At 41.9% G+C, this 19,275-nt stretch overlaps 1 protein-coding gene across 1 annotated transcript in view; it reads right to left on the bottom strand.

Annotated features, from left to right (window-relative positions):
* The window catches only part of LOC147665601 (uncharacterized), a 50,086-nt gene that overhangs the window by 9,505 nt on the left and 21,306 nt on the right, over positions 1-19,275 (bottom strand). Inside the window, 3 exon segments of the mRNA XM_086949657.1 lie at positions 6,259-7,184; positions 7,613-8,072; positions 9,502-9,593. Of these exon segments, the coding sequence (XP_086805783.1) occupies positions 6,259-7,184; positions 7,613-8,072; positions 9,502-9,593 (1,478 nt within the window).

Genomic DNA, 19,275 nt, shown 5'->3' with positions numbered 1-19,275 from the left:
ATCCAAGCGAGCACTGGCCTTACATGGCCTGACGCTCTACCCTTAGCACTCCTATCCACCAGAATGACTGTGCACTCTAGATTGAAACTTAGTCCCTATGAAATAGTTTTCGGCCGTCCGGCCAATATATGGGGAGTGCCTAGACCCAAAAAGTTTAGTGAAGTAGAGCATCCTGTGCTGCTTGACTATTTGTATGAACTGACAACTAAATTATGTGTTTTGCACCAACAGGTTCACAGTTCCCTACCACCAGCTTCTGATGATCCAGGCCACACTATTGAACCCGGCACCTGGGTCTTAGTGCGTAACTTTCAGCGAAGCAAGAACGAACAGCCTCGCTGGACGGGACCCCACCAAGTGCTGCTGGCAACCCGCACCGCAGTCCGAGTGCACGGCAAGAAAAGTTGAGTGCACGGTGTGAACGTTTAACGAATCCCTTTACCTTTGCCATATGACCGGTGGGTCCAGGAGAACATTGCTGACTCCGAAGCCGAGACTGTGCCCTGCTTCATACCTTTTAGCGATGCTCGTATAAAGGGAACGAACTCTGAAAGAGAAAACAACAACATTTTGCAAGAAGCTGTGCCTCCATCGATTCGATTGAACACTGCGGAGCCTGAACTCCTGTTTCTGGACCAGACAGAGCCCGGCAGGAACCGCTACAATTTGAGGCCAAGACCCATGACTATGGACAAATAAATAAATAAAAAATGTTTGTGCAGCTCTCATCTAGGAAACTTGCTTATTTTTGTTTTTTTGAACCGCCATCTGGTTCTGCTGCTAGGGTCGCGGTTGCCACAGTCTTTGGAGTGCAGCTGGAGACGGTTAGGTCGACAGTTCTGTTGGTTCAAGGGAGTTACCCTGGACTGACAGAGGCACTCTTCAGCAGAAACAACCTCCCACCGCGGGCAGCAAATTAGAGTGGATGGAGTTTTCCGAGATGGAGAGACCTACCAAACCCGTGAACTTTAAAGCAAGAATATGCACTGTAATAACAAACATACAATTTTCAATAATATGCATTTTCATGTTGTGTAGTATAATAATTTTTTTTATAGGCTATGCTTTATTCACCTTTCGAGTCTCATTTGCACCCACTACACCGCCCATACCTCCTCCTACTGCTTTCTCACACTCTTTTCACCCTTTTCCTGAACACGAGTCTGCCAGAAGATTGGAGTTCATAAATAACTCATTCATTCAACTTCTACACCAACACCAGATTGTAATAAATACGACAAATTGTTGGGTATGTGGACTTATGCCACACACGACCGATAAGGGTATCCCGTATTTTTTCCTGCCATTTAGTTATTACGGATCTTTGTGGGCATTTCAGATGTTGTTCCTATTCTCCCTCGAACCATATTCCCCAAGTTCCACAGGGAACAACTCAAGCAACAGGGCACTATTAGTAGGAATCAGGAATATGAGCCAAAATATCGACATATAGAACTCTCCCCAGAGACGAACTAGAAGCCTACAGTAGATGGAATATAACAAGGTATGGAATTTCCTTAAGTCTGAGCCAGCGAGCAAAGAAATTCTCCCCAATTTGGATAGTGCCCCATCAAGGTCTCCTGTGTCTGCAAGGAAATGGCAAAAACCCCAGAGCTCAGTTAGGGAATAGTGTCTGTACCGAAACATATGTTTTCCCGTCCCAGACCTCCCCTTCATTTTCAGCAGCAAAGGGTACATATTTCATCTGCCACGATAGAGCATATACATGGCTGCCCCCTGACATTTCAGGCACATGTTTCATCTCGTTCCTGCTGCCACCCACTTACACGGCCGCTGCAGATTACCATAGGACAAGGACAGTTAGGGGTGTTGTGAGTAAAGACGACACCGCGGAACAAGAGTTTGGGGATTTCGCAAAAGGTTTTCTGCCATTTTGGGGGCCTATGGTGAACAGCAGGAACATTCGCCAGTTGACAAGGGTAGTTGAATCCACCGTGATCGAGACGGCTGGTACCCTTAGTAATCTGACTGCTGAGCTCCAGTCGGACCGACTTATGACCCTTCAGAACAGGGTCGCATTAGATGTCATTCTTGCAGACCGAGGTGGGGTCTGTAAATTGATCCAATCGAGTTGCTGTATTTTCATACCAGATAACGCTCCAACAGTGTTCCAGGCCATCTCCAAACTGCATAAGATTTCCGAATCTATTCATGTGGACAAAGGAGATTGGTCGTTAATGGGATGGTTCTGGGAACTGATATCCACCTGGGGATGGAAAATTCTGATGGTCATTGTGATAGTCTTAGCAATTCTTTTTCTGTTCTGTCTGTGCGTGCAGTGTGCTCCTGCAATATGTAGCCTCTGCGCTACATCATGTGTAAGGAAACCTGTATCAAGAGACGAGCTAAGTACTAGAATGATGTTACAGCAACATCTCAATGACTTTAGGAATATAGACCTGGACTCAGATTAGCATGAGGTTAGGTTAAATTGCCTATGTAAGGGCAAAAGGAGGGTTTGTAGTTCTAAAAATCACGAATTCATGAATAAAAACGTTATCGTAGTATGACGATTTTCATATCAAAAGACAGGAAATGGCTAGTACACTATGTGTAAGCATTTTCGTCATATTCGAGTGACAGTTACACCTCGAAATCGTCATTTGCGTTCTGCACCCTTGGCCTCCATTTTGTATACGGCAGCCATTTTGTGAGTTGCCCTTTACATAGGCCCTTTTATACAGTCAAATCCGATTCCAAAGGACACGTACACCTTGATTGACTCCTCTCTGACCTGGGCAAGCTGAAGCCTTTGCCCTAGGCCGGACCTGTTTGGTCAGTTCCTTTCCCAGTGGCCGAATGAGATAGCATCAAGGCGCAACAGGCCATAAAACCCTTATTATTATCCTCCGAGCACTCAATGTTATCAAAAAAGAGTCTTTATATATTTTTCGTCCTTTTATTGTCCACTCTTCATCCAAATCAAATTCCAAATTCCACATCAACTTCCCAGATTTCCATCACACGATTGTGTGCAGCCAACGCGCGTTTCGTCAAGTCCGTGTAGGACAATTTGACTTCCTCAGGGCTGCAACCCAAAGGTTTACAATCAGTCTCATTCTTTCACATAAAGAAATAATACACAACAGTTCATACATCGTTTGCATATTACCGTACATTGTACAAAAACAAATATTTCTATAACCTAAGTTTCGGTCTAGTGTATAATTAATATGTTAACACACTAGGTTTATAAGAAGGAGTATCTTTACCAAAGACATAAATTCAATATTCATTTATAACAACACTATTTCAAACCATCAAATACCATACAAGTCATGTATATAAAGTAATGGGTTTAAGAATGTGGTTCCCAAAAACATCAATGATTAGCAGGTCATATTTCAATTAATTCACCTAGCTCATGGCAATAGTATACCCTAGAATCATCCAAGCAAACTAAATATGAAGATTTAATCAGTTGCCTACTCTGCAGAGTCTCAAATTAATAATTGTATTATATATAGTCATTGAGACAAGTTATTATTTCATGCTAGGCTATCCTTTATTTGATATATGCACTCACCATATAGTTGCAGGAATAATATATCTCTTTTTTCAACAACGTGTTCCTGTCCCAAGTTATCACTTATAGTCCAATTCAAACCGTTCCTAGAGTGAGTTAATATTAATGTCAATAATAATCTTCAACAAGTATTTAATCCCAATACGTGTTTTATGTTTGTGCACCTCACCTTATATTCCAGTGTCTGTATTGGAAAAGTATATCTGATTTTCAACCAACGTATTCCTGTCCCAAGATGTCACTTAAAATCCAATTCTCAGTGGTATTTCAATCCGTTCCTAAAGTGCGTTAATGTCAGTGTCAGTAATAGTCCCAGCAAGTATTTAGATCCAATACCCATTTTATTTCGTGCACCTCACCTTATATTCCAATGTCTGTATAGACGCTGTTAATATACTTGTATCTTCAATTGTCCTCCGTATTTAAGATGAGAGGCGACACGAGTAAGTGTCTAATAAGGGAAAAAACACTTGTAAGGGTCTTATTATTCCCTAATGTATACTCTAAAGTAATAGCAGTATCCCTATACTTCGTCTAAACCACTCACCGATTAGTCTGATGTGTAGTCTTCTCAATCCGGCGTTCAGCACGAGCGCCATCTTGTAGTGGCAATTTATAATACAATGAGCGGGCGCCATCTTGTAGTGTCCACGCGTATTAGTACAAGTGGCCGCTATATTACAGTAATCACGGACTCCCTATAATTTAGGTATAGTCTCTGTATATTAGCTCATTATCTTCATGTAGCATCTGAATTTGTACATAGTATTTTCGATCCGCCATTCCAGCGCGGACGTCATCTGTTTCATAATTTATTTAGTTAGGCTAAGTCTATTTGTCAACCCGACGTTTTCGCGCGGGCGCCATCTTGTAGTGGCTATTCGGTAGAACATTAAATAAAGGGTCAACATCTTGTAGCATGTAATTATGTTTATAAGTGCGCTCATATTATTAAAGCGGTCATAAATTTGCAGATTTCAGATATTGCCACAGCTCATTGCTTACTGTTAGTTTATTTGATCTCATGAGTAATTTGGGAGTATCCTACTTGTATAAACGAAGTTATCCCACCCATTATAGCTTGATACATTTTATAGTTATTCTCTCGTCCTGTGAACCACTGGGGTCCTCAGGTCAACCACAATCTTTTCCCCTTTCCCTTTATTTGTTCTGATCAGCCATGATCTGATTTGTTTACTCCTTCACAGCATAAAACATAACGGAAAGGCTGTAGGTTCAACAGTATTTTTCTCAAAAAACTTATACTTTACTTATGTTTGAGTATTAGGTTCATGTACTCATTCAAAGAGTTATTTTCTTTTTTTGATCCTTTCTTTTTCTGCAGAATATACATGTTAGAGAGAAAATAGTAAATACTTAGACATAGAGCAGAAATATAAGCACCTGCATTGTCAATCACAGCTTTTCCTCTAGTAATTAGAAACATCTCTCAGTTACCAAGATAGAACTCATATTCATGATCCACATTAAGACCACATTCTACCGCTTTTAGTCTGATCAACCAGAGTACTTCTCTCTTCCTTAGTGCTAATACTCTATTACCTCCTCGTGGGTCGGGTTTTATGTGGTCAATTCCATGGTAGGAGAACACATGTTGATCCCTAGTTTCAAAATTCTGAATTGCATGTGATGCAATCGGATATCGTGTGTCACCATTCTTCAACGCTCTGTAATGTTCAGCAATTCTATCTCTGAGCCTTCTCTTGGTACTCCCTACGTAGATTTTACCACATGTGCAGGAGATCACGTAAATCACATATGTTGTGTCACAATTAATGAACATGCCAATGGTGTATTTACCTGAGTTGTTATATTCAAAGCATAATACCTTCTTCATTGCCCATCTACAGGATAAACATCTACCACATTTGTAAAACCCCTTAAAACTGTTCAACCAGTCAGTTTTGTTTTGTTTAGTTGGATAACTAGGACTTAGCATGTTCTTAAGAGTTATTCCCCTCCTAAATGTCACACTTGGCCTGTCATAAATATATGGTTTCAGATCGTCATCTATACAAAGCAGGTGCCAATGTCTGTTTAAAATGGTAAATAACTTAGAGCTATCTAGTCCATAATTAGTTATTACTCGCACTTTCTGATCCATCGTTCTACCCTCTTTGTTATCTCTTATCAATGTAGTTTCTCTTTTCACCTTTTTCACTTTGGATACAGCTTTAGTTATCACATTTTGTTTGTATCCTCGATTGGTAAATCTAGATGTCATATCTGATATATTGTGCTCAAACTCTCTATCAGTTGAGCAATTACGTCGAGCTCTGATAAACTCTCCGTATGGTATGGCTCTTTTTTGGTAATTCGGATGACAGCTCTCAGCATGTAGGATTGAGTTACAGCTAGTCGGTTTTCGATACATTCGACTATGAATCTTTGTTCCTTCCACATGTAGTTCTACATCCAAGAAAGTGATCTTCTGCCTATCATAGGAGGTCGTAAATCTCAAGTTATACACATTGTCATTTAGGTAATCAAAAAAACCTTTAAGTTTTTCTACTGTCCCTGTCCATATCATCAAACAATCGTCAATGAAACGACCCCAGTAATGTATATATGGTGTCCATTCTGAACCCTCAGGGCCCCAGATTCGCTCCGCCTCGAACCAACCCATAAACAGGTTGGCAAAAGACGGAGCAAATCTAGAACCCATTGCTGTCCCAAGTCGTTGTCTGTACCACTGGCCATCAAAAAGAAAGACATTATTTTCTAGTACCATCTTAGTCATTTTTAATAGCATCTGAGTGTGATCAAACATTTCAGCTGGTCTTACACTGAGAAAGTGGTCCAGAGCACGTATGCCCAAATCATGATCGATGATGGTATACAGGGATACCACATCAAGTGTAACTAATAACATACCATCTTCCCAATTCGTATCTTCCAATAGGTTTAGTACATGCTTAGTATCTTCTATGAAGGATGGTAGGTTATACACATGTTGTCTCAGGAAACAGTCAATAAATTCTGATAACCTCTCCGTTGGTCCACCAATGCCAGAGACAATGGGCCGCCCTGGCGGCTTGTCTCGGCATTTATGGACTTTAGGGAGAGTGTATAAGCACGCTGATCTAGGTGTGCTCAGTTTGAGGTAAAGGTATTCGTCATGATCTAGTAGTGTTAGATCATACCATGTTTTTATTTCACTGTTAATTTTAACAGTTATGTCCGGAATAGGATTAGTAGTCAACTTCTCATAAAACATAGTATTATTAAGTTGAGAGTGGACCTCATCATTATAATCAGTAGTGTTTTGGACAACTATATTCCCACCCTTGTCTGCATTCCGTATTGTAATAGCTTTGTTGTTCATAAGCTCACGTAGGGCTTCTCTTTCTCCAAGTGTAAGATTGTCACGAGATACTCTAGTGTCCCTATGTTTGGATATGTCAATTACTTTATCTATATCTGTGCAGACCATCTTAAAAAAGGTGTCAATCGTATTTCCTGGAATCAATTGTGGGGTCCATTTGGATTTCTCTCTCAATCCACTCTCTTCCCTCTCATATCTCGATATCTCAAGATCCTCAATCAGTGTTTGCATCGTAACAGGATCCTCTTCCCTTTCAGTAAGTGATAAAAGAAGTTGAGTATCCTTCAATTCCTGTATAGTAATTTCACTCAAAATTTTATTAGAAGGTTGCTTATCTCTTACAGGTACATTAGCAAAGTGTTTCTTAATTTTAAGGTTTCTGACAAATTTAAAAAGATCTATTTTAGTCATACACCAGTCTAAATTAGTTGCTGGACAAAAACCCAAACCTCTTTTCAAAACAGTAACCATGTTCTCAGATAATTCACAAGAAGATAAGTTGATCACTTCTAAGTCACATAAATTTGGTTCATCATTTACTGTCATTCCTTCCACGATCTCAGGCTCCTTATTCTTGCTCCTGGATCTCCTACCCCCCCTACTGCCTCTCCTTGTCTTTTTGCTTGTGTATCTCGATTTCTCATCTCTAAGTCCCGATTCCCCTTTCTTAATCTCTGAACCTCCCCAAAAAAAGTAGTGTTCTCTGTATTCGGGACTACCTCTGGTGCATCTCCATTCTCACTACTCGATAATACTGAAGATGCATCAGTATCACTCACAACAGGGGTGCCACCACTCCTTGTGCTCGAGGGAACCTTTTTAACAAGGTAGTCAAATCTTCTAGCAAAGGTATAGACCCGTCCTGTACTGTAATCTTTTTCGTCTCTTTTGAGTTTATGTGCTTTCCTTTTCTTAATCTCCATCTGCAATTCATTAAGTTTCTCATCTAGAACCAGATAGTTCTTAACCGTAAGTTCAGGCAGGTTCATCTCTTTTATCTCATCCTCAATTTTACCAATTTCTACAAGTAATTTCACTATCTTCATTTCAGCATTGTCAATAAGGATCTGTATAAGGTTACGTGAGCTATCGTTCAGTTCTTTTTCCCACCTATCGTACAAATCTGGTTCCAAATCCTCATATGTAGGTATTATATGTGATCTTAGACCACGAGGAATCCTGTTAAGTGTTAAATATTGTTTTAGGGTAGCAGCATCCCACCATTTATTTAACTCAGTACGTTTCAGTAATTCCAATTTTACGAATTTGGCTCTTAAACCTTCTTTTTTAGTACCCGCTGGGGGGCCAATCGCTTTCTTGATTGTACCTCCCGCAGCCAAATTACCAAACAGTGTCTCAGCCTCTTTGTCTCTATTCATTATCACACCTCAGCGGCTGCTCTCTCACCATAAATTATTAACAAAAGTGGTAACGGTTAACAAGAGCGCACAGCACAACGTCAAGGTTAATGTAATTCTGAACAAAATATCAGGTTGGTGCTCAGGAAGAAGTGGGAGACTGGTTACCACAGCCTCCAAGGCAAACCTAGGTCCAAACAATTATTATTATCCTCCGAGCACTCAATGTTATCAAAAAAGAGTCTTTATATATTTTTCGTCCTTTTATTGTCCACTCTTCATCCAAATCAAATTCCAAATTCCACATCAACTTCCCAGATTTCCATCACACGATTGTGTGCAGCCAACGCGCGTTTCGTCAAGTCCGTGTAGGACAATTTGACTTCCTCAGGGCTGCAACCCAAAGGTTTACAATCAGTCTCATTCTTTCACATAAAGAAATAATACACAACAGTTCATACATCGTTTGCATATTACCGTACATTGTACAAAAACAAATATTTCTATAACCTAAGTTTCGGTCTAGTGTATAATTAATATGTTAACACACTAGGTTTATAAGAAGGAGTATCTTTACCAAAGACATAAATTCAATATTCATTTATAACAACACTATTTCAAACCATCAAATACCATACAAGTCATGTATATAAAGTAATGGGTTTAAGAATGTGGTTCCCAAAAACATCAATGATTAGCAGGTCATATTTCAATTAATTCACCTAGCTCATGGCAATAGTATACCCTAGAATCATCCAAGCAAACTAAATATGAAGATTTAATCAGTTGCCTACTCTGCAGAGTCTCAAATTAATAATTGTATTATATATAGTCATTGAGACAAGTTATTATTTCATGCTAGGCTATCCTTTATTTGATATATGCACTCACCATATAGTTGCAGGAATAATATATCTCTTTTTTCAACAACGTGTTCCTGTCCCAAGTTATCACTTATAGTCCAATTCAAACCGTTCCTAGAGTGAGTTAATATTAATGTCAATAATAATCTTCAACAAGTATTTAATCCCAATACGTGTTTTATGTTTGTGCACCTCACCTTATATTCCAGTGTCTGTATTGGAAAAGTATATCTGATTTTCAACCAACGTATTCCTGTCCCAAGATGTCACTTAAAATCCAATTCTCAGTGGTATTTCAATCCGTTCCTAAAGTGCGTTAATGTCAGTGTCAGTAATAGTCCCAGCAAGTATTTAGATCCAATACCCATTTTATTTCGTGCACCTCACCTTATATTCCAATGTCTGTATAGACGCTGGTAATATACTTGTATCTTCAATTGTCCTCCGTATTTAAGATGAGAGGCGACACGAGTAAGTGTCTAATAAGGGAAAAAACACTTGTAAGGGTCTTATTATTCCCTAATGTATACTCTAAAGTAATAGCAGTATCCCTATACTTCGTCTAAACCACTCACCGATTAGTCTGATGTGTAGTCTTCTCAATCCGGCGTTCAGCACGAGCGCCATCTTGTAGTGGCAATTTATAATACAATGAGCGGGCGCCATCTTGTAGTGTCCACGCGTATTAGTACAAGTGGCCGCTATATTACAGTAATCACGGACTCCCTATAATTTAGGTATAGTCTCTGTATATTAGCTCATTATCTTCATGTAGCATCTGAATTTGTACATAGTATTTTCGATCCGCCATTCCAGCGCGGACGTCATCTGTTTCATAATTTATTTAGTTAGGCTAAGTCTATTTGTCAACCCGACGTTTTCGCGCGGGCGCCATCTTGTAGTGGCTATTCGGTAGAACATTAAATAAAGGGTCAACATCTTGTAGCATGTAATTATGTTTATAAGTGCGCTCATATTATTAAAGCGGTCATAAATTTGCAGATTTCAGATATTGCCACAGCTCATTGCTTACTGTTAGTTTATTTGATCTCATGAGTAATTTGGGAGTATCCTACTTGTATAAACGAAGTTATCCCACCCATTATAGCTTGATACATTTTATAGTTATTCTCTCGTCCTGTGAACCACTGGGGTCCTCAGGTCAACCACAATCTTTTCCCCTTTCCCTTTATTTGTTCTGATCAGCCATGATCTGATTTGTTTACTCCTTCACAGCATAAAACATAACGGAAAGGCTGTAGGTTCAACAGTATTTTTCTCAAAAAACTTATACTTTACTTATGTTTGAGTATTAGGTTCATGTACTCATTCAAAGAGTTATTTTCTTTTTTTGATCCTTTCTTTTTCTGCAGAATATATATGTTAGAGAGAAAATAGTAAATACTTAGACATAGAGCAGAAATATAAGCACCTGCATTGTCAATCACAGCTTTTCCTCTAGTAATTAGAAACATCTCTCAGTTACCAAGATAGAACTCATATTCATGATCCACATTAAGACCACATTCTACCGCTTTTAGTCTGATCAACCAGAGTACTTCTCTCTTCCTTAGTGCTAATACTCTATTACCTCCTCGTGGGTCGGGTTTTATGTGGTCAATTCCATGGTAGGAGAACACATGTTGATCCCTAGTTTCAAAATTCTGAATTGCATGTGATGCAATCGGATATCGTGTGTCACCATTCTTCAACGCTCTGTAATGTTCAGCAATTCTATCTCTGAGCCTTCTCTTGGTACTCCCTACGTAGATTTTACCACATGTGCAGGAGATCACGTAAATCACATATGTTGTGTCACAATTAATGAACATGCCAATGGTGTATTTACCTGAGTTGTTATATTCAAAGCATAATACCTTCTTCATTGCCCATCTACAGGATAAACATCTACCACATTTGTAAAACCCCTTAAAACTGTTCAACCATTCAGTTTTGTTTTGTTTAGTTGGATAACTAGGACTTAGCATGTTCTTAAGAGTTATTCCCCTCCTAAATGTCACACTTGGCCTGTCATAAATATATGGTTTCAGATCGTCATCTATACAAAGCAGGTGCCAATGTCTGTTCAAAATGGTAAATAACTTAGAGCTATCTAGTCCATAATTAGTTATTACTCGCACTTTCTGATCCATCGTTCTACCCTCTTTGTTATCTCTTATCAATGTAGTTTCTCTTTTCACCTTTTTCACTTTGGATACAGCTTTAGTTATCACATTTTGTTTGTATCCTCGATTGGTAAATCTAGATGTCATATCTGATATATTGTGCTCAAACTCTCTATCAGTTGAGCAATTACGTCGAGCTCTGATAAACTCTCCGTATGGTATGGCTCTTTTTTGGTAATTCGGATGACAGCTCTCAGCATGTAGGATTGAGTTACAGCTAGTCGGCTTTCGATACATTCGACTATGAATCTTTGTTCCTTCCACATGTAGTTCTACATCCAAGAAAGTGATCTTCTGCCTATCATAGTAGGTCGTAAATCTCAAGTTATATGAGATAGCATCAAGGCGCAACAGGCCATAAAACCCTTTTCATCGCACACGCACCCTGCCTAATCTTGCTCACACCTGGCCCTGCTCTATTCTCTTCTTTGCTTTATGATGAGGAGGAGCCCGGTTTTATTGGGGGTACACCGATATCTGATGAGAATGTTGGGCCTTGCCGGGTAATTATTCACAAACTGGACACACTGAAATGTGAAATTTCAGCATGACTCTGCCTTTTCTTTGTAATGAAAATATGTGAATAGCCTACTGTAAATTTAAGAATGTTTGCACTGTAAATTTAAGAATGTTTGCCTGGAGCCCATTTTTCTGCATAAAAAGAGAAGCCTGGTTCTGTAAGATTGAGCAGTCTCCTGAGAACCTAGATGCTGTTGTACTTCTAGGACGCTTGTTACTTGGTTGCAGCCAATAAATTACAACTTTGACTTCACCTAGAAGACTCGTGTTTCTGTGGTCTGAATCAGGAAAGTACTCAAGGTCTTCGGGTGTACCCTGACACCGCTGGGTTACCGGTTCGGTACCGGTTCTGAAAAACCCAGTACCTCACTGTCTGGGTGTCAAGTAATTGGAGAAGTAAAGCACATATTTGCAGCACTTCGGGTGGGTTTTAGGTTCATGTTTGTTTTCAGATATTGGGCCAGTCAAGCACAGGGTCTAACTCAGTTTCGGTGCAACAGTGTACATTTTAGTACTGTACATTTTTACGGTTTAGTCCTTTCGAGCAGATAATTGCGGTTTAAATTGAGCACAAAAGTAGTGACATATTTGGTCTCAATATGATTTGTGGGTGATGTTGACACATTCACATGATATACTATACGCTGCACATGGTTTTATTTTTATCACTGAACATGTTTAAGAATCATTTATGGTTGCTGATGGGTTGTTTTTAATTTAAAGTTACCACTGACGAAGGGCTTGTTGCCCGAAATGCTTTGGGAGAATATTTGTATTGCTAACCGAGATGAAATGTGATCTACCCTGCTGTTGTAAAAAGCCTGGATGGGCAATCCTTAAGCATTAAAAGTTTGGAATCATTTTGCCTCTGTGTGAACTTTGTATCATGGAAAACTACTGGAATTAAAGTGGATAATAAAAAGGATTACAGGAATAAATATTGGACTGTTTTTTGCAACTGTTGCCTACATGGCTGTATGGCTTGAAACTGGAGCAACGAGGCACCAGGCACTTTTTGAATTTCATATTTGTGCTAGTGGGACATTGCATGCGTCAAGCCTGCATGCAAAAAATGACAAAAATCTCATCATCACACAGAAAAGAGTTGAACATATGGAAGGGAAGGTGTGCAGTCTCCCTCTCGTTCTGATATTTTCCTACTTTAGCCATTTGGTGCCTGCTGCCTGTCTCCATTCATGTGTCTGGGGTGGGTGACAAATGGGGTTTGTGTATTCCCCTTAGACAGCCACACACAATGGGAGCTTAGGTGTGACTTGATGGCCATCCTGGGAGATGGGAAGGTGGAGCTGCACAAAGCCTCACTTAAACATGAATAGGCTGTGTTCTGACACCATACAAAGGGCTGCATAATCCTCTGTAGTGAGTCTGGAGCTAGGGAAGGAATGGCAGGACCTCTGTGCACTCAAAAGGCTTGCTTGGAAGTCCCTCCCACTGCAAAGTCCCAACTGGGTATAAGTACTAGACCTCTGACACCACCAACTCAGTACTCTTCGGGACCTGTGAATACTCTAGCAAGAAGAAACCCTGCTGTGCAGCTGAAGGGCTGCCACACTGCTGGACTGATACTTTGATGGATTCCTTTCTCGCTGTGCTGTCCTGCTGCTTATTATTTCCCTGCCTGGGTGAGAAGGACTGAGGCTGCATCACTTGAACTCAGAGTGACTCCAAGGTCTACCTGGGTGGCCTGCTGAAATGAAGTTTCTTGGACAAAAAAGACTTCCAGCCACCGTGCTCCTGCACCTGGAATCTGCCATCTCAGAGCCTACCCAGCCAAGTGCTGCCACCCCAGTCCTGGACCCTTAGGAAGTGGGCATAAGGTGTTTGTTCCAGCGGCCAAACACATCCTCTATGCGGGAGCAGAACCAACGCATTGTCGCTGTTGCATTGAAGAGGACCGGCGCATGACTACTACTGCGTGAGTTAGAACCAATGCAACAGACTGGCGGTGCTGCATCTTGGGACTAGTGAGTCATCGCTTTCGAAACCGCCACTGTGCACCGCTTTTCTTGATGCCAGATCCTCGCATCCCTCGTTGACGGCAGCCTCGACGACGCTACAGGACCGCTTCACAGCCTCATCGCTCATCGGAAACGAACGCATCCTGACACTGCCCTACTTATTGTAAGCCCTCTTCTCATCAACAACACAACAGGACCTAGCACTGCAACATCACTGCAACTCGTAACTTACACATCGCTTCAACTACAAAACGCATCTGTCTTTCAGACTGCCGCAATGCTCTGCAACCAGGATTTAAAGGTTCTTTGGTTCACAGGCCTAACCAGGTCCTTGTAGCTGGCCTGCGCACAATCGCGGTCGGCCTGAACTTTTGAGTTTGTCCCAGTCCGGCACAACCAGATATTCTAGGTTGGCACTTCTTACTTTTAAGCACTATTTTAAAGTTTATTCTTTACAAATGAATAACTATATTTCTACTTATTGGATCTTTGTCGAATTGGTCTTGTTTTATTTATTAAATTCAGATGTATCTTTATTAACTGATGTGGCATCGTTTTGTGTGGTGTTTCAACTGGTTTACTGTATGAATTGTTGCACAAATACTTAACACATTGCCTTTAACTTGAGACTGACTGTTCTATGGCAAGCTACCAGAGGGTGGGCAAAGGTTAATTTAGGGTTTGCCTGACACTTACCCTGAGCAGGATTTGTGGATGCTGTTTGACTAAGGTTTACACCCCAGTCAACCAACAACCCCATTTCTAACAGGATTGCAACGAGTTTATTTAGACAGTCAGAGGGGAAGAGAATGTACTGGTCACTTGCATTGAAGCTGACATCTTTCACCTATGTGAGGAGCTTGGACTAGAGAGGGTGACTCCTTAGATTCCAGGCAACAAACCTGCAGCGAGCAGCCGAATGCCAAACATTCAAACCTGGAACGCATTTTCAGAACACTAACATATGCTTTGCAGTTTTCCCATTTCTGTGCTCCACATTTTATTCAAGTATGCGTTCATTCATAGACTCTTTCACTACAAATACAGGTTTTTGTGCAACTGAATTCATATGCCAATTTGTGCATTTGACATCCTAAAACATGAGTTTAGACTCTAAGATAATGTGTGAAGTATATTTAACCTCAATGGACAGGCTTCATTAAAGAGGACATCTTCAGATTTCAAGGGAGAATAAGGCGTGTGATGCAAACATCTCAGTCCTGAGGGCCACGGACGTCTAGCTCAGTAAGACTCCATCTATCCACTCTTGGAGTATGGAATCCCAAAGAAAGCACTTCTTTCATTCACAAGGGACGGCACCTGCAGTTCTTTGTGACAGCAACTGCACTTCTGTCATTCACAGGGGACGACACCTGCACTTCTTTCATTCACAGGGCACAGCACCTGCAGTTCTTTGTGACAGCAACTGCACTTCTGTCATTCACAGGGGACAACACCTGCACTTCTTTCATTCACAGGGGACAGCACCTGCACTTCTATCATTCACAAGGGACAGCACCTGCACTTCTTTTATCCACACTGGACAGCACCGGCACTTCTATGATTCACAAGTGACAGCACCTGCACTTCTTTTATCCACACTGGACAGCACCTGCACTTCTATGATTCACAAGTGACAGCACCTGCACTTCTGTAATTTACAGGGGACAACACCTGCACTTCTTTCATTCACAAGGGACAGCACCTGCACTTCTTTTATCCACACTGGACAGCACCGGCACTTCTATGATTCACAAGTGACAGCACCTGCACTTCTTTCATTCACAAGGGACAGCAACTGCAGTTCTTTCATTCACAGGGGACAGCACCTGCACTTCTTTCATTCACAGGGGACAGCACCTGCACTTCTATTTCTCACAAGGGACAACGCCTGCACTTCTTTCATACACAACGGACAGCACCTGCACTTCTTTCATTGACAGGGGACAGCACCTGCACTTCTTTCATTCACAAGGGATGGCACCTGCACTTCTTTCATTCACAAGGGACAGCAACTGCACTTCTTTCATTCACCTCCAACTGTGCATCACCTATTCCAGGTAATGCCATAGGTACTCCTGATTGCCCTACTCTGGCTGATGCATCTTCTGCCACACTTGATAGTTGGCCCTTGCTGAATCCTGATATGGTTCAAAGGCTGCTAAAAACTATTAAATCTGGCTCACCTAAAGACCCATTGCCATGCTCAGTTTTAAAGCAACTTAACAGCAACGTTTTAGCTACTATTACTGATCTTCTCAATGCTTCGTTACTGGAACAATCTGTACCCAGTGAATGGAAGCATGCAATGATTCATCCGCTTTTGAAGAAAGCTGGCGCAGACCTCAATTTGCCAGCTAACTTCCGCCCAATATCCCTGCTGCCCACCTTTGCAAAAATATTAGAGAAGCATGTACATCGTTGCCTTACTGATTTTATCACCATTCATGACCTGTTACCGTCCCACCAGTCGGGATTCCGTGCAGGTTTTTCCACAGAGACTACCTTGCTGGGGGTAACCGAAAAGATCCGTCGCATGGTGGACAAGGGCGAAACAGTGGCACTTGTGCTACTCGACCTCAGCGCGGCATTCGACACCGTGTCGCATGCAGTACTCGCCCAGACACTCCACTCCCTGGGCATCTGTGGGGCGGCTCTCAACTGGATCAGATCATTATTGGAAAACCGCACGTTCCAGGTATTCTCACAAACTGCCTGCTCTGATACCATGACATTTAAACACGGAGTACCACAGGGCTCCATTCTTAGCCCGTTGCTTTTCAACGTGTATATGAGTCCCCTGGCCAAGATAGTGGAGGATACAGGGCTTTTAATGTTTTCTTACGCTGATGACTCTCAGCTGCTTTTTTCTTTATCAGCTGTAGACTCTGACAATTCTTCTTCCTTACAACTCGGACTTAGTAAAATCGCTGAATGGATGCAAAAAAACTTCCTAAAACTAAACGGCGAAAAAACTGAGTTAATCGTGTTGGGCAAAAATAAAGAACTCTGGGGACCCCAACACTGGCCAACTGAAATGGGCACCCCCCCACCCCTGTCACTCATGCTCGCAACCTGGGCGTCATTATTGACGACTCACTCAGTCTACACCAGCAAGCGGTAAAGACTTCGGACACCTGCTTCGCCATATTGAAATGGCTAAAAAAGATCTGTTGGATGCTGCCTGTAAACACCAAGAAAACAGTTGTCAACGCCCTAATAACATCCAGGCTAGATTATGGCAACGTTCTGTACCTGGGGGCGGATAAAGCTACTGTCCGCAGGTTACAGTCAGTACAAAATGCAGCAGCCAGACTACTCTGGAAAATTCCCATCTCTATTCCAACAACTAAATATATCAGGAAGTTACACTGGCTAAAAATTGAAAATCGAGTCAAACTTAAATCCCTATGCTTTATGCACAGGATTTCCACCAATACCGCTCCAAAATACCTGCAAAACCTGGTGCGCCCCTATCGTCCTTCCAGATCTCTTCGGTCTTCCACGGCAAATCATTTTGAAATTCCAAAGATCAAGCTGTCACGTATGGGTGGCAAGTCCTTTTCACTCCTAGGACCTACACTTTGGAATTCAATGCCACATACATTGCGGTCTGAGCCGAGTTACATCAAATTCAGAAAAGCCTTAAAAACATGGCTATTTAACATCTAGTTTTCTGTAACCGCATTGACATTGGGATCTGCTGCGCCGGGAAACCCTTTGTTAGGTAGCTGTGCGCCGTACAAATGTAAACAAATAAATAAATAAATTCACAAGGGGCAGCACATGCACTTCTTTCCTTCAGAGGGGACAGCACCTGTACTTCTTTCATTCACAAGGGACAGCACCTGCATTTCTTTCATTCACAATGAACAGCACCTGCACTTCTTTCATTTACAGGGGACAGCACTTGCACTTCTTTGTGACAGCCCCTGCACTTCTTTCATTCACAAGGGACAGTACCTGCACTTTTTTGACAGCACCTTCACTTCTTTCATTCACAAGGGACAGCACCGGTACTTTTTTCATTCACAGGGAACAGCACCTGCACTTCTTTCATTCACAAGGGAGACACCTGCACTTCTTTCATTCACAGGGGACAGCACCTGCACATCTTTCATTCACAATGGACAGCACCTGCACTTCTTTCATTCACAGGGGACAGCATCTGCACTTCTTTCATTCACAAGGGACAGCACCTGCACTTCTTTCATTCACAAGGGACGGCACCTGTACTTCTTTCATTCACAAGGGACAGCACCTGCACTTTTTTGTGACAGCACCTGCACTTCTGTCATTCACAGGGGACGACACCTGCACTTCTTTTATTCACAGGGGACAGCACCTGCACATCTTTCATTCACAGGGGACAGCACCTACACTTCTGTCATTCACAAAGGGCAGCACCTGCCCTTCTGTCATTCACGCGGACAACACCTGCACTTCTTTCATTCACAGGGGACAGCACTTGCACTTCTTTCATTCATAGGGGACGACACCTGCACTTCTTTCATTCACAGGGGACAGCACCCGTCACTTTTTTGTAACAGCACCTGCACTTCTGGCATTCACAGGGGACGACACGTGCACTTCTTTCATTCTCAGGGGGCAGCACCCGTCACTTTTTTGTGACAGCAGCTGCACTTCTGGCATTCACAGGGGACGACACCTGCACTTCTTTCATTTACAGGGGACAGCACCTGCATTTCTGTCATTCACAGGGAACAGCAACTGCACTTCTTTTTGACAGTACCTTCACTTTTTTCATAGCACCTGCACTTCTTTCATTCACAAGGACCAGCGCCTGCACTTCTTTCATTCACAAGTGAAAGCACCTGCACTTCTAACATTCACAAGGGAAAGCACCTGCACTTCTTTCATTCACAGTGGACAGAACCTGCACTTTTGTCATTCACAGGGGACAGCACCAGCACTTCTTACATTCACAAGTGAAAGCACCTGCACTTCTAACATTCACAAGGGAAAGCACCTGCACTTCTTTCATTCACAGTGGACAGCACCTGCACTTCTTTTATTCACAGGGGACAGCCCCTGCACTTCTATCATTCAGAAGGGACAGAACCTGCACTTTTTTGTAACAGAACCTGCACTTCTGGCATTCACAGCGGACTGCACCTGCACATCTTTCATTCACAGGGGACAGCACCTACACTTCTGTCATTCACAGGGGACAGCACCTGTACTTCTTTCATTCACAGCGAACAGCACCTGCACTTATTTGTGACAGCACCTCCACTTCTTTCATAGCACCTGCACTTCTTTCATTCACAAGGACCAGTGTCTCCACTTCTTTCATTCCCAGGAGACAGCACCTGCACTTTTTTCATTCACAGGGGACAGCACCAGCACTTCATACATTCACAAGGGAAAGCACCTGCACTTCTTACATTCACAAGGGAAAGCACCTGCACTTCTTTCATTCACAAGGGACAGCACCTGCACTTCTTTCATTCACA

The sequence above is a fragment of the Lissotriton vulgaris genome, unplaced genomic scaffold (assembly GCF_964263255.1).
Source record: "Lissotriton vulgaris unplaced genomic scaffold, aLisVul1.2 SCAFFOLD_1357, whole genome shotgun sequence".
In the NCBI taxonomy this organism is placed as follows: domain Eukaryota; kingdom Metazoa; phylum Chordata; class Amphibia; order Caudata; family Salamandridae; genus Lissotriton; species Lissotriton vulgaris.
This window is presented reverse-complemented; position numbering and strand designations above follow the sequence as displayed.